The sequence below is a fragment of the Syngnathus typhle genome, linkage group LG11 (assembly GCF_033458585.1).
Source record: "Syngnathus typhle isolate RoL2023-S1 ecotype Sweden linkage group LG11, RoL_Styp_1.0, whole genome shotgun sequence".
NCBI lineage: Eukaryota > Metazoa > Chordata > Actinopteri > Syngnathiformes > Syngnathidae > Syngnathus > Syngnathus typhle.
Window position 1 is genome coordinate 5,388,937 of NC_083748.1, and position 15,758 is coordinate 5,404,694.

The 15,758-nt window shown below is 40.7% G+C and overlaps 2 protein-coding genes across 2 annotated transcripts; one reads left to right on the forward strand and one right to left on the reverse strand.

Annotated features, from left to right (window-relative positions):
• Positions 1–141: 141 nt before the first annotated feature.
• On the reverse strand, positions 142–2,126 carry LOC133162194 (green-sensitive opsin-like). The gene is made up of 5 exons (XM_061291211.1): positions 1,742–2,126; positions 1,515–1,683; positions 1,096–1,261; positions 772–1,011; positions 142–700 (listed from the first exon to the last, which is right to left on the reverse strand). Exons 1-5 carry the CDS (start codon positions 2,124–2,126, stop codon positions 602–604), a joined length of 1,059 nt encoding a protein of 352 aa, XP_061147195.1. The 3' UTR covers positions 142–601.
• A 6,974-nt stretch (positions 2,127–9,100) lies between these two features.
• On the forward strand, positions 9,101–15,085 carry LOC133162659 (sodium- and chloride-dependent GABA transporter 2-like). The gene is made up of 15 exons (XM_061292013.1): positions 9,101–9,243; positions 9,379–9,569; positions 9,863–9,997; positions 10,230–10,370; positions 10,602–10,686; positions 10,757–10,889; positions 11,624–11,758; positions 11,988–12,091; positions 12,373–12,497; positions 12,563–12,675; positions 12,809–12,946; positions 13,020–13,122; positions 13,202–13,302; positions 14,622–14,792; positions 14,910–15,085. The coding sequence occupies exons 2-15, from the start codon at positions 9,383–9,385 to the stop codon at positions 14,997–14,999; spliced, it is 1,761 nt and encodes a 586-aa protein (XP_061147997.1). The 5' UTR covers positions 9,101–9,243; positions 9,379–9,382; the 3' UTR covers positions 15,000–15,085.
• Positions 15,086–15,758: the final 673 nt, after the last annotated feature.

Genomic DNA, 15,758 nt, shown 5'->3' on the forward strand with positions numbered 1-15,758 from the left:
CAGATGTCTGAAGTGTGCCCAAACAGCAAAGAATCTAATCCTCAATGGAATCCTATGTTTCTGCTAGAGTAAAAAGAAACATATCCAAATCAAGATTACACACAAATGTTTTCATGCATGTATTTATTTACTTCAGCCTATGTTTTTTTTTTCTTCTTTTTTTTTTTGCGAAATAGTATACATAAAAACAGTCACATTGAAACAGCCCAATGAACCATAACATAATGCCATGAAAATAACCTCGCATATGATTGCACATGGGCCCACTGTTGCTGTGCCGCAGCGGGTTCCAACTTGATAGTCGAGCGTTTTGGAGTGCCGTCATACTCTGTGTTGTGTCGTCACAGTTCATTCACACTCGCACACTGATGTGCACACACAGACGGACAACACCATGCGTAACTTCTGTAGCATCTCTCTTGTACCGTTTTCTTTTTATATACATATTGACAGGTGGGTTGATATTTGTTTGCGTGTCCATTCATTTTCCGTAATTCCATTTGGCAAAAGTCCAGGATGTTGTTGTTGTTGTTGTTTTTTTCATGAGATGGTTTCCAAATCAATGAGGAAAATGTCCATAGAATTTGAGGTGTCATTATATTTAAGACACAGAAGACACTTCTGTCTTGCTGGTGGACACTGAAGTCTCATCCTCCACCATGCCGCCCATCCCAATAGTGGTCAGCATGCAGTTGCGGAACTGGAAGGGGAAAAAAAAAGAAGAGATCAGGAATGAAGTGAAGATGTAAAACCACAATCTGCTGCACCAACCTGTTTGTTCATCAGCACATAGATGACCGGGTTGTACAGAGCAGAGCTCTTTGCAAAGAAGGCGGGGAGAGCAGCAGTCAGAGGAGAGAAATAAGCTCCCTTGTTCAAGAAGATCCAGCCAGCGAAGGTGGCATATGGGGTCCAAGCGATCAGGAAGCCAAAGACCATCAGGATGCACATACGTGTCACTTCCTTCTCAGCTTTTTGGGTGGAAGCAGAGTCCTGCTGCTGGGCTGCAGCCTTGAAGCAAAACGTAGAAGCCGTTCAAGATTTCAATTTAACAAGGAGCGACAGATGGGTGATTAAGTGCGTCACGCTACTTACAGCTTTGACTGTTAGCACAAGGCTGCCGTAAGTGAAGAAAATAAGGAAGACGGGAACGAAGAAGTGGACCACAAACATGTAGATGACGTAGGATTCGTTGTTGAAGCCTGGAGCCAGAGTGTAGTAGTCGGGTCCGCAGGAGCACTGCATGCCCTCGGGGAGGTATCTGTGGAGAAGTCAACGTATTGTTGCTAAGAAGTCATCTTGAGGTTAGCGCTGCAAGAAGATCAATCTGGGTGGAGTTTAACATTCTCAGTTTTTGTTTTCTACAGCTCAGAAACATGCAAGGTTTATTAAGGGTTCTAGAATATCACAACAAAATATCAGGCTGGGGTTTAGTTGACCTTCACCAACCTTTAGATGCCTTTTGACTGGGCTGGCATAAATTGGATTTATTTAAAAAGAAAAAAAAGGTTTACCTGGACCATCCAAAGAGTGGGGGTGCGGCACATGCAAGAGCCATGATCCAGGTGAACAAAACTCCAATTCCAGCATGGGTGCCGCTGAACTTGAAGCTTCCCATAGGTTTGCAGACGACAATGTATCGCTCCACGGCCAACACCACCAGAGACCAGAGCGCAACTTCACCTACAGGACAATTTGCTTAGGAATGGATCTTCTACCACCGCTTCATTCACGCTCTTACCTCCGAGCGTGGCCATGAATCCCTCGATTGCGCAGAAGGTGGCTCCCAAGATGAAGTAGCCGTTAACAGCCGATGTGATTGTGATGGTGAACCCGAAGGCGCACATGATGAGACCAGCCACAGCCAAGTTAACCAGGATGTAATTGAGAGGTGTCTGAAGTTTCTTGTTCTGAGCCGTGACAAACAATGTCAGCGCATTGATGGGGGCTCCACCGCAGATCAGGAAGAGCATGTAACAAGCCAGCATCCTATACCAAATGGGGTCCACCATGTAATACTGCTGATATTCAAAGGGACTCCTAACAATCCCAGTCCTGTTGGACATGGGGATGTAGAAGTTTTTACCCTCTGTGCCATTCGGCTCAAGGTTTCCTTCCCAACCCATAGTTAAGGTGGTTAGAGGGAGCTTCGGTCCGTCCAAACTCGGATAGAGTGTCGTCGCAATAGGTGTCGAAAGCCAAACTCCACTCTAGCGGCTTATGTCGCCCCGGGTGTTGTTTTATACCTCCTTGTGGTGATCCTCAAATCGGGCAAATTAGATTACAGGAGGATTGAGAAGCAGCGTGCGGCTCAAGTCTGACCAATTATTGACTTTGCCAAAGCATGAAGGCAGTGTGGGTCACGTCATTAATCCTCCATTAACCGTCGCACACTTTTACAGTTAATGGGGACTTTGTTTCCTTTCCTATGACCCACATGTCAACGATAAATAACGGTATCAGCCAAAACCTGTTTCCCGCCCTTTATTTCCTTAGTCATGGATCGTATTTTTGTAGTTTTAATGCACTTACTATATAATCACTATTTTAAAAGTAAATACTCTTGTCATGAGTGATTGTGTGAAGCTTGGAATAATAAATATCTGAGTTACTAATGCCCAGTTTAAGACTTTATTTAAATGGAAGCTTAATGAGAGAGATCAGGCTACAAACCGTGAGGCTCATCACGGTACTTGCAAATGATTGGCTGCAACTTGTCCTACTTTACTCTCGTCATCTTCTTGACAGTTTCACTCCTCAACTTTGACATTCAATGTTTTACTTTACAACTTGAATGTTTATTTGGAGCCACAAGAATGTATGATAATTAAAGTCCTGATTTGGACGTAAATCCTCCACTACACATAAATAAGAAAAAAAAAATTTGGACCGGTACCGGGCAGTGGACTCGGGGACCACAAATTGATTCTACTCATCTAACAAAATCATTTACTGTAAATATATTTCCAAATATTGATACTTTATTGTCAAAATGTAATGCTTTTTTTTTTTGTCTTCAGGCAAAGTAATATGGTGACCACTGTGCATAGTTCCAGCTATTAGCTACTTGACACTGACTTGTAATACGGACACCATATGCCACTTTCACCATACGTATTTTCACACAGTTGGACTACTGTAATCTCTGCTTTCCTTACATTTGTGTGTGAACCAGTGTTAGTGTTTCATCGCATTTTTTTTTTCAAAATACTTTCAATCGTGTCCTCTCTAGCAAGTTACAGTTCCCTCATTTGATTGTGCAAATGTTAATCTTGAGTGTGTACCAAAGTGATGAAGCGGTATCATTTTTTTTTTCCCCAAAATGATTCTGTTAATCCAATATTAAACTCTTTCATAAGATCCATCATATTTATAATGTCCTCAAGCTCATTCGATTGTGCAAACATCCTTAACAATTTGAATTGTGAGTGTATAACAAGCAAAGTGACGAAGCAATATTAAGCAACAAATTCCAAAATGATGGTACCACGCACTCGGCGGACAAAAGAGTTTACTATTACGGCATCTCAATCCATGTGAAATAGGAATTAATCAACATAAAGGGGATTAAAGAAAGAGCTTCCTGTGATAATTACAGGTTATCACTTCCACAGCTTGGCGTCAACAGACACTGTGGCCTTCTAACCGCGATTTGAAGAGGAAGTGTGATCAGGTTAATCACCTTATGGGTCTACACCCGGGCCGTGTCTCATAGCTTTTTGAGCCAAGGGAATATTTTACTTTGGAAAACTATGCACGTTGTAATTATGATCAGGAATCAGCTTACTTACTGTATTGTACATTTCATTTTGACTTTATAAACACTGTAAGAGAGTGTTGATGGGTCAAAATATGGTTCACAGTTACATATTTTGCGCAGGTCTGCTCTGCAGCCTTGTGAGGTGATTGAATTTAAAATCTTCCTTTCTTTCATTTCCTCCTTTCTTGCTTCGGATCATTATCTTAGGGACGCAATGCATTGGCTCATGCACACCTGTTGGCCACCATAAGTCAAGAAGATTAAGAGACAGAGGAAGCTTCTTGTCTTCAGACATTCCACCCATTCCAATTGTCTTGGCTGGTGAATTAAAAAAAAAAGAAAAACCAAATGTCAACAAATAAAATCAATAATGTGGAAGCTAAAGTGATTAATTAATGACCCTCACCTTAGGGCTTGGGATACACAGAAGAAGATAACCTTTAATGATTTCAAATTATAATCCATTTACCCTGTGACTGGATTAGTTATGTGTTCCTTTTTCTGACCTTTAGTTATCTTTTGCTTCTTGACAATGTATCGTCAATGTTGTGTCGTTTTAACATGCATAATTAGGACACATTTTGCAAATTTCTGCAGAGATGACCACATTTATGGAGCACATAAACACTCTTCTCAAATTCACAAAATATTCATCAACACCGTCACTCAAATGCTTTGCCTCTCACCAATCCTGAGTTCCTTTCCTTCTGTCAGTTTTTCTCGATGTTTGTACACCCTGATATTCTCAAACCTTGTCTACAATATAAATTAAAATCCTCGACTTGTCAACTTGATCCCCTTGGTCAAATCCGGTCCCTTCCTCACTCTCTCCCCTTCATTCCAGCATTATACATTCCTCGCTGTCTGTCTGTCTGTCTGTCTACATTTATATAAAAAAAATAATAATAATAAGCATTTTTGTATTTGATTTATTTCATAAAAAGTGTTTTCACTGTAGTTGTTCTAATTTCCGTTTACTCAAATAGTTGTGATCATGCAATTGCTTGGCCTATAGCAAGTTACACATTATTATTATTATTATTTTTGATTTTGCCTTCTGATGGGATTTCAATGCGTAAATACATATAGCAACCACAGGAAGCCATCTGTCATCCATAAGTATGACAATACCTACCGTACAAAAGTGATTTCCGGAGCAAGGAGCTTGCGTTCATCTGCTTAGTGTCCAGAAATTGTCACGAACAAGCCTTCCTAATCTTCAATCCTCACAAATTGGATTCACACCTTGTACGCAATTGCAAGGCGTTTAGTAGGATGTCTGTGCATTGCAGAGCATCTGTGCAAACTACATTAAAGGTGCCCCCTGTTCACCTCAATTGGCAAAGGTGATTACAGCAGTATAGCAAGTCATAGCGGGTCGAAGCTCTCCTCTGTCCAGAGATCTTTGGAGAAGCAAAGGCGCCATGTGGACCAATTAGCGTTTTGTATGGTGTCAATTCAAACAAAAAAAATCTGGAGATCCGTAGATGTTCATGGATGTTTGGAGTTGTATGTTTTGTCTCATAGCATGAATAGTTATGATGGCTTGTCCATCTTCTCCTATTTTATCTTCTTGCTCGATGTGTCGTATGCTTAGCTCCTGTCCTCCCTTAGTGGTGATGATAATTGGTCAGTTAGTGCAGGTTAGAAAGGATTGGCAATGTGACAGTGTTTAGCCGCAGACGTACGCAGACAAGTGTTGAAAATGGCTTGATCGCATTGATGATGCAATGTTAAGGGTTGCAAAATAATCTTACTAAAAACTGACCATTTTGGAGGAACAATGTTGTTGCCTGACAGCAGTGATATAAACATTGTAGTAATGATTTGGGTAAGTCGGCTGTTAGTTTACAGTACCTGAGCTGTAAATAACAGCTGATAGACAAGATTTGAGCTCCTTGTAAGCTGGAAGCAGGTGACAAGTAACACATTGCTTAAATGCGATTAGCTGGCCACTGAAGAGCAACGCGAGTAGCGGATGTAAAGTGTGTCGTCTACCAACAGGAAGCGGAAAATGGACATAAGCTTTTCGTAGGTCAGGGCGAGACGTCATATAACTAATGAAGGAATAGGTTCGAAATACAAAAAGTCCTGCCTAGCTACAAAAACAGATATGCTCAAACCTCATTGAATAAAGTACATAAGCAGACAAGTATATTCACATATTAAAGCAATAAAAGGAATATTTTAAACATATAATTCTACCTACACTAAATCAATAAAGAAGACATAACTAGACATTTTTGATAGGTTGTAATGATAAAGGTTTTTATAACTTTATGATCTGATATTTCTGAGCACTGTGAAATAACAAATGTTTTTTGAGATATTGCCTGAATAGCTTAATGACGCTTAAGGAACTGTTTAATGCATGCCTGATGATTTTCTAAATCACGGACACTACCAAAGTCGTCTCAAAATGTTCAGTACTTGATTTTATCTTGTGTTTTGACTAATGCTAGACGCCAGTTTTTGATTACTAATGAACGTTCTGGACAAAGGGAAATATTTTGCCTAACAAAGCAAAGATATGGTTGAAAGCATGATTAAACTAAGAATATGATGATGTAAGCAAGTACATGGAGCATCAAAAGAAAGAACAAACAAAAACATGGTAAGAGGTGAGTACATCCTTTGCATAGTCAGGGAACATTAATAAATTGATGATGTCACAGCCAAAAGCTCACATAATTCCGTACAAAATAACAAAATTGAAAGAATGATGAATGGGCGGTGTGCGACAGTGTATGTGCAAGAATGGCGGAGAATGTTTACAGGAAGGTCACTTGGAGATAAAACCAGCAGGTGCCAGAGGGAGACAGCCAAGAACCCGGCCAAAGATGATCGTCAAGGCTGAAAGATGGAAAGGAAAACAACAGCCTCCACACACACCGAATCGCCCATAATCAGCACCCAACCCCATGGAACCAGCTCTCACCAAACCAGCACCCACTCCCATGGAATCAAAATTTCCTGCGAACTTGCCACACCCCCTGACTCATCACCCATCAAACTCGGCCCACACTGGCATGTGCAACTGAATATGAGCTAAGCAAAGAACCTTGAACGTTGCCTTTTCTGAATGGAGACTTTCTGCTCTTGAAAGGCCCAGCGCTGTATTGTAGTTTCCTGAAAGCAGACCTGTGTAAGTCTAATTTCTGCTTCAGTGTCTTAGCATTTTCCTAAATCTGAAGAAATCAAACGAGCACGCAGTGAGTAAATTAGATAACAGGTGATTGGCAATGGCTTTTGCCGTGAGGCGCAGATAGCGCGCTCCCTAAATTGTGGACAAAATTCAACACTGACCAGAAATATGAATGAGACACATTTGTTGATGCTTTCCGGTATCCACTAAATGCTGACTATAATGAAGTTCCATCATTTGCAGAGTTTTTTTTCGTACAATTATTTTACAGAGGTGCTGAATAGATATATTATTGTAATCCAGACACAGTTCTTTGTTTTTGCATCCACGTAACAGATGAGTCACTTCCATCTTGTACGACTCGTGTACGACTTGATCAACAATAATTAACAGCGGGTAAAAGGCTATGACGACACGTTAAAATAGGTCACTATCTCTCACTGCGATAAACGTTAAATAAGTGAACACTTTCCCCCTGGTTAGTCCTGACAGATCCCATTTAATTCCTGATCTGTGCTCTAATCCCAAGTGCCCAAGACAAATTATCCTCTAATACTTCCTCTCCTTCTACTGTCATGCAGTCCATTGATATGTGCATTCAGACGTTGGACTAAAACTCAGATATTAGAAATCAACCAAATGCAGCAGTGGATAAAAAAAGCCCCTGGCAATGTCATTCAAATTTCGCATTTTGGATTATTCTAACGTCTGCACTGGGCTATGGAGAGTCGATGATGAGTGGGATGATGAGCAACAAGGAAGGGCAGCACCTCCAAGAGGCCAAGCCTGAAATATCAAGTAGATGCAGGGGTGGCTCACATGGATGCTCACGTGTGCGTAAATGGAAAGAGAGCGATTCCAGCCCCCACGCGCTGGACACTATTGTTATAGAACATTGAGAAAACGGCAACAATACGCATGACATCTGTTTAAATGTTTGTTATTGCCATTAGAGCGAGGTGAATAGATGCAAAGGAACAGGTCTTGTCGTTTTGGTCTATTAGAGGAAGGAAAATAGAAAAATATTTTACAACTCAGGTACATGTACCATTTTTGGCCCTTTCTAGAGGTCACATTTTAAAAGAACTCCAAGAAATTTGATCAGATAATGTGGCTTTTTCATCTTAAGATGTTAAGGATAACAAAAAGATAAACGCCGGTGACACAGTCTTTGCAAAGAAAAATGATGCGAATATTGTAAAGTAAACCTTCGTGAACTCTTATGAAACGTGACCCGCACGTCACATTTGTCAAAATAATAATACCATCCATCCATTTTCTGAACCGCTTAGTCCCCACGGGGGTCACGGGTGTGCCGGAGCCTATCCCAGCCATCATCGGGGGACACCCTGAACCGGTCGCCAGCCAATCGCAGGGCACACAGAGAGGGAAAGCCCTGATCACAGCGCGAATAGCGCAAGACAAAAGAAAAAACGGCATGAAAATGAAGAATCGAAAAAGATGGATTTTTTTCAACCGGGGCGCAGGGAGTCCTAACCGGGGCGCCGCCCCGGCTCGCCCCGGCTTGGCTACGCCACTGAGTAACAACGTTTGTTTTTCCCCATCACAGAACAAGAACCAAATGGGGTACTGGTTGCGCTGGCCACATGTCAGTGAAAGCCATTGCACGCCAATCACAAGGAAGGAAACACTTTCGCAGCTCAAGGTGAATTTCTTTTTCATTCATATATTAATCACATTGGGTTTATCTTATGATTTGCATTTTCTTTCCTCTCAAACACAGGAAGGAGAACTGGTAGGGTCACAGGTAAACCGGCCAGAGCTGAGTAACCAGACAAAGCATTGGTAAAATGACCCTTTCATTTTGTGTCGAAATATTTTTTTTTAAATCTGGAACACATCACATATCTTTGACTTAACCTTAATATATTTACGAGGGTCGAAGGAGTGCTGGAGCCTATTCCAAAACTGCATTTTAAAAAAAGCTTAATGCAATATTTGAGAGGAAATAAAAAAACATTTTTTTAAACCGGCATTTATACTGAATTTACTGACTTCACTTCTGTCGCCAATTTGTCCCATCATTTCAAATTCCTTGCAAGGCTTTAAAACACCGAAAACCGGTTTTATTTGCTATCCCTGTTTGTAATTATACTGACAAGAATAATATAAAAGTAATACAATAATAATGGTGGGTGTGGCGGTGCCACAGGTATCTTTGGTGGCACCTTTTTTTTGAACACACTGCCAAGACTACACTACAAATAAACCGTGAGAATATCTCTGCATGCTGCGCACCTGATCGGGACCCAATCTCGGACGATCTGCGTGTGGTTTGTGAGTTCGTGCTATCTTTTTGGTCCGGTTACCTCAAACGGTGAGAAATGCTATGATCAAATACATGTTATTTAAAGTATTTAAATGAGTTCATTGTTGATTTTTTTTCCAGTTTCAGCCTCAATCAAAACGAGTATGCTTCTGCCAATCTTAACTGTGGGTTGTATTGTTGCAGTGTCATGGAAAAGCCAAATGACCCAGAGGTCAAGCTCAAGGCAAGCAAGGGAAGCACCACACCCGGACCTGTCATTGTGGCCAGAGGACAGTGGTCAAATAAAAGAGAATTTCTCCTCGCAGTTGCTGGAGAAATCATTGGACTTGGAAATGTATGGCGGTTTCCTTACCTGTGCTACAAAAATGGAGGCGGTGAGTTGAAAAAACTAAGTGATTGTCAATGACAACAATGGGTTGACGTGGCTGCTTTAGAGAGCCTCGTTGTCAGCCCGTGAGTGTACGCACATCTTGGAGAGAAAGGAGCATTGGGAGAGTTTATCAGCAAAAAAATAAAATAAAATTGATTTGGGGGTGAGACATTTTTATCACCTACCGGGGTTTGGATTATTTCAATTTTAATTGGAGAATTCTGTTGTTGTGTATTTATCATTTGTGTTGTTTTTGTATTGAATATATGTGTCTCTTTTTATTTTTCCCCTCACCAGGGGTGTTCTTGATCCCTTATGTAGTCTTCCTTTTTGCATGTGGCATCCCTTTATTTCTGCTCGAGATCGCTCTCGGCCAGTACACCAAACAGGGCGCCATTACCTGCTGGAAGCAAATCTGTCCCCTCTTCGGAGGTAAAAATGCATTTTTGAGCTTTGGCATTATGTGAAACAGTTTAAACTAAGAACAGCTAATATAAGAGCTGTGAGAAAAAACATTTCATTCTATTATGAATGGTATTCCTTTCATTTGTTTGTTGCCTTACTGCATTGTTTGGCCGGCAGTTTTGCTTAAAGGGTATGATGGTGTCATGATTTTGAAATTTACATGTCGATATTTTTTGTGTTGTTTTTCAAACTCTCATAGGGATTGGTTATGGAACTCTGGTTGTAGTTTTATACTCCAGCATCTATTACATCATTATATTGGTGTGGGCATTTGTGTACCTCTTCTCTTCCTTCACCTCTCAGCTTCCATGGGCAAGCTGCAGAAACAGCTGGAACACAGGTGTGTGTGTGTGTGTGTGTGTGTGTGTGTGTGTGTGCGTGTGTGTGTGTGTGTGTGTGTGTGTGCGTGTGTGTGTGTGCGTCCGTCCGTGTGTGTGTGTGCTGTCAAGCGATTACAATACTTCATCACGATTAATCACATTTTTATTATCAACTCATAATTAATCACAATTTGTATATACGTACTAGTATATCAGCTGTACACAATGTATGCTGTCTGTGTTTGTAACAGAGACGTGTGTGGAGTTAAATGAAACACGTGTTCTCAACTGGACTGTGACAGAAAACGCGACATCCCCTGTGACGGAGTTTTGGGAGTAAGTTCAAATGTTTCATGAAAAGAACAAGTAGCAAAGTGCCTAATGTTAACACAAAGGCCATCCCCAGGAGAAGAGTACTGAACCTGACGGCAAGTGCCCACGAGATGGGTAATGTTCGATGGGAGTTGGCTCTGTTTCTTCTTTTTTCTTGGATCATCTGTTACTTTTGTGTGTGGAAAGGAGTGAAGTCCACAGGAAAGGTAGATCATTCTTACACAATAATTATCTCGCGGTGTCTGTCCGTTTGTCTGTCAGGCTGCATTGGATCAGAATACAATTGTGCATTTTGTTCTCACTTTTTGCGTGTACAAGTATTTGAAACCTCGTCACTCTAAAGCACAGGTGTCAAACTCAAGGCCCGGGGGCCAGATACGGCCCGCCACATCATTTTATGTGGCCCGCGAAAACAAATTGTGCTTCAAATTCGTGTGTCATTACTAGAATTGCCAATTGTCTTCACTTTTAATAATATCTTCTTTTTTTTAAATATTTGACCAGTTTTCACTCATCTGATTTGAAAACGAGTTTGTTTTATAGCTTTTACTGGATATAATATTAGGTGCTCATACATTTATTTGGGTTGACAGTCATAATGGCCCTTCGAAAGAAGCTATGACTACAATGCGGCCCGCAAAAAAAATGAGTTCGACACCCCTGCTCTAAAGGATAAGTTTCAAACTCAAGGCCCGGGGGCCAGATTCGACTCACCACATCATTTTATGTGACAAATTGTGCATCGACGTCATGTGTCAACACTTAATTGAAAATTGAATTCACTTTTAAAAAAGGTGTATTTCAATTCCCTTCTAAGGAAACTATGACTACAATGCGGCCCGTGACAAAAATTCATCACATTTTATTAGAAAAATTTGGATTTGTGCCCCGTGATTGACATAACGCTAAAAAAAATATGAATTCCCACTCGGTCTGACAGGTTGTGTATTTTACGGCCACATTTCCGTACTTGATGTTGGCCGTGCTGCTTGTCCGTGGGCTGACGCTGCCCGGGGCCATAGATGGCATCAAATTTTACCTCTACCCCGAGCCATCCCGCCTGGCTGATCCGCAGGTATGAGCCTCTCAATCCGTTGACATGACACATCAAGACAGTAATCCATGACAGGAAAGCTTCACATGAAATTTAAAATGGTTGACCCTGTGTCAGGGTTCAATGTTTGCATGGAGGAGCGTGGGGGACCCAAGTGGAGGGGAGGAGGGAGGCAAAACCAAGGGTCAGGAGAAATCTTCCAAAATGGTTTCTTTACTACCGACGTTCCTCTTATTTCATTGTTTGGCAGGTCTGGATGGATGCAGGCACGCAAATATTTTACTCTTATGCTCTTTGCATCGGTTGTTTGATGGCGCTTGGAAGCTATAACAAGTATGACAATAACTGCTACAAGTAAGTTGACATTTAACCTGTTGTATCAGTCCGACTTGATGTACACCTGAACAATTGAAGACTATCTTGTCTATAGCTGTGAATGTCATTGTGAGTCAATACATATTTGTACCCCATCTTGCACTTAGTCAGCAAAGTTTTAGTTCACCCACAACCCCAATGACAATATGCCCTTTAGAAAAATGGATGAATGAAAATTTGGCAATATTTATAATGGAAATATAAACTTTTGGCTTGGACTTTAGTAGCAGAGTTGATCATTTTGTTGTTGTGCATTCTAGAGATTGCATCTATTTGACCCTGCTGAACAGCGGGACCAGTTTTGTGGCCGGTTTTGCTATCTTTTCAGTTCTTGGATTCATGGCTTATGAGCAGAACACGGACATATCCAAAGTAGCAGAATCAGGTAAAACGTCCCTCATTGTACCTGGGAAGAAATGCGATCACAAAAGCGCTCTTTTCTCGCGGCAGGCCCCGGCCTGGCCTTCATCGCTTACCCACGAGCTGTGGCCATGATGCCCTTTCCACAGATTTGGGCCATTTTCTTTTTCATCATGATCATCCTGCTTGGATTGGACAGTGAGGTTGTGTGCTATTCAATTATTTGTCATATATGCTAATTCTCGCCTTTATGGGAGAGCCCAGAATAATACATGCAAATCAACAAAGTGTATGCAAATATGAACATCGTGCCTAACAAAAGTGTCTCTTCTTCAGTTTGTTCTGATGGAAGCTCTTGCGACTGGAATTTGCGACATGAAACCTTCCGTCTTCTATGTTGGCCATCGACGCAAACTACTTCTTCTCCTCATCACTGTTGTGTGTTTCTTCATTGGCCTCTCCATGGTCACTGAAGTAAGGCAGAATTATCCTTCCTTTCTGCGGTTCCATGGATTTGCCGATTCTAAAAGTGTCTCCTTTCCCATAGGGTGGATTATACATCTTTCAGTTGTTTGACTACTATTCCTGCAGCGGGATGTCTCTGCTTCTCTTTGCTACATTTCAGTCCGTGTGTATTGGGTGGGCTTATGGTGAGTACATTTCACATTGGAATGGTTTCTGTCCTGGTCAGTCAAACCTTTTCACCATCATTTCACCACGTGACCACAGGAGCAGATCGTTTCTATGACAACATTGAGGACATGATTGGATACAGGCCTTTACCACTGATTAAACACGTCTTGAAATATGTCACTCCAGTTGTCTGCATGGTAAGTAAACAACAGATGACTTGGGGTAGTAGGCGGTTTTGCCTAAAACTGTTTGCCAACTACCCGCAAGCCACACAGACAAACATTCAGGGCTCTATTTATTTTTTATTTTTTTAAACAGGCCTTGGAGCGCTTCGCGTAAATATTGCCACATTCTCATTTTAACTAGTTTTTACTTAAAGTTTTAAATTTCCATCAGTGGCAACTTGGCAACAATGTATGAAATGAATGAAAATGAATTAGGAATAGCTGCAGTATGTTATGATAGCCTCTGTAATAAAAAACATGTCCTGTATCATAACTGCATATCGGATGTTTTTATGTAATCTTTTTTAAAGATTCAATGAGTTATGACTAATTTATTGGAGCCAGACAAAGTTACCTCGATAGAGAGAAATGCAAGAAATGACGGTGAGCGATAGGCGTGATTCAAAATGGCGGCTTGTTCTGCATGTCTTTAACCGGCCAAGGTTCTCTGTCGTTGGTTATACGTACCGTAATTTTCGGACTATAAGTTGCGTTTTTTTTTTCATAGTTTGGGTGGGGGGGCGACTTATACTCAGGAGCGACTTATATATGTTTTTTTTCACAAATTTCTACTTGATCATTAACACATCACTTACTTACAAGTATAGTTGACCACTTCACATGTTATTTTTAGTATAGTTGATCACTTCACATGCTTTGATATCTTTATCTTGAACATATTCAAAACATGAAAAATAGAGAGAAAAAATCAAATAAAGTAATTAACACTTTAAAGCGCCATATCCTCTGGACATGTCCTCTGTCACCAGGATGACATAAAGGACGAGAAATTTGATCGATGGATTTAATGATTTGGAGTGACACAAATGGTTTGATAATATTGTTGTTTATGTGATAGTTATTTAAAAGATAGTTTATATATTGTTGTATGGGCCTGTGGAATAATTTGAACTGCGGCGCGGCACACGGCATTGTTGACCAAGGACAATCGATGGATTTAATGAATTGGAGGGACACAGATGGTTTTATAAACGTGTTATTTATGTAATATTTTTTTTTAAATAACTGAATGTTACGTCAGGCCCGTTCTCAGCTCCTCGTTTGTGTTTGTCACGTTAGCATACCGTATCGTTTAGCCTGTTGTTGCTCATTCATGTCTGTTCTTGGTGTTGGATTTTGTCGAATAAATTGCCCCCCAAAATGCGACTTACACTCCGAAGCGACTTATATATGTTTTTTTTCACTTTTTTGGTCATCTTATGGCTGGTGCGACTTATACTCCGGGGCGACTTATAGTCCGAAAACTACGGTATATCGCTTTGTTTTTTCAGGGAACATTTATCTTCTCCTTGGTGAAATACAAACCTCTAAAGTTCAATGACACCATTGAGTATCCGTGGTGGGGTTATGCTTTGGGTTGGTGGTTTGTACTGTCTTCCACGCTCATCGTTCCTATATGGATGGTGTACAAACTGATGAGAACTCCCGGGACTCTTCGTCAGGTAAGGCTTTGATTTCATTTGGATTCATTATAATAATAATATTAACCCTAGAATGGATTCTGTCCACACCAAATATTTTTAAAGTAATCGTAAATATTCTACGTTCTTTCTTTCAAGCGGTTCGCCATCCTTTGCACTCCATCTGAAGATCTTTCGTCATCCAATTCGGACAACGATGTGCTTGAACAGACAGACACCATGTTGTGAACACATTGAGGTTTTCCATTGATCACTTTGAGGCACAGAAACGTTTAAATTTAATGTCGTTTAATGGTGACAACAATAATAAAAAAAAAATCACTCCATGTCATTGTCAATTTGTTATAATGTGGATTACTATTACTCTTTATCCAATCATGGGTGGGTTTCCCCAGGCCCAGTTTGGGATCCTCTCTGAGCTTTGTTTCAATCTGGGTCACCCGAGGTAAACCGGTCCTAGCTGAGTAACCAGACAAAGCGTTGGTAAAATGACCCTTTAATTTTGTGTCAAAATCATTTTTCAAAATCCGGAACACATCGCATTTAAATCTTGGTTACCCTTGACTTATAATAACCTCAATATATATGTAGTATTCTTACGACATACGTTTTCATTTATTCATTTTCTGAACCGTTCATTCTTACGAGGGTCAAAGGAGTTCTTTAGCCTATTCCAGCTGTCTCGGGGCTAAAAATGCTCTTTCAAAAATAATTAATGCAATGTTTGAGGGGAAATAAGCATATTTTAAAATTGGTATTTATTCTTGGGGCTGACTTCACTTCTGTTGCCAATTTGTTCCGTCATTCCAAAAAACGCGAATGATTGCAAGGAAGTAGAACATTGAGAACCGTTTTTTTATTCCTGTCCCTACTTGTAATGATAATGTTAAGCAAGAATAATAAACATTTTTTGGGAGCGGAGGACTAGGTGCAGCGATGCCACAGGTATCTGTGATGGCAGCTTTTATTTGCCCACGCGGCAAAGAC

Coding starts and splice junctions, on each gene's coding strand:
- LOC133162194 (XM_061291211.1), bottom strand. CDS start 2,126: ATGGGTTGGGAAGGAAACCTTGAGCCGAATGGCACAGAGGGTAAAAAC. Junction 1,262..1,514: donor CCACTCTTTGGATGGTCCAG/GTAAACCTTTTT, acceptor ACTTCTCCACAG/ATACCTCCCCGAGGGCATGC. Junction 701..771: donor ATGTGCTGATGAACAAACAG/GTTGGTGCAGCA, acceptor TTCCCCTTCCAG/TTCCGCAACTGCATGCTGAC.
- LOC133162659 (XM_061292013.1), top strand. CDS start 9,383: ATGGAAAAGCCAAATGACCCAGAGGTCAAGCTCAAGGCAAGCAAGGGA. Junction 12,947..13,019: donor GCCTCTCCATGGTCACTGAA/GTAAGGCAGAAT, acceptor CCTTTCCCATAG/GGTGGATTATACATCTTTCA. Junction 14,793..14,909: donor CTCCCGGGACTCTTCGTCAG/GTAAGGCTTTGA, acceptor CTTTCTTTCAAG/CGGTTCGCCATCCTTTGCAC.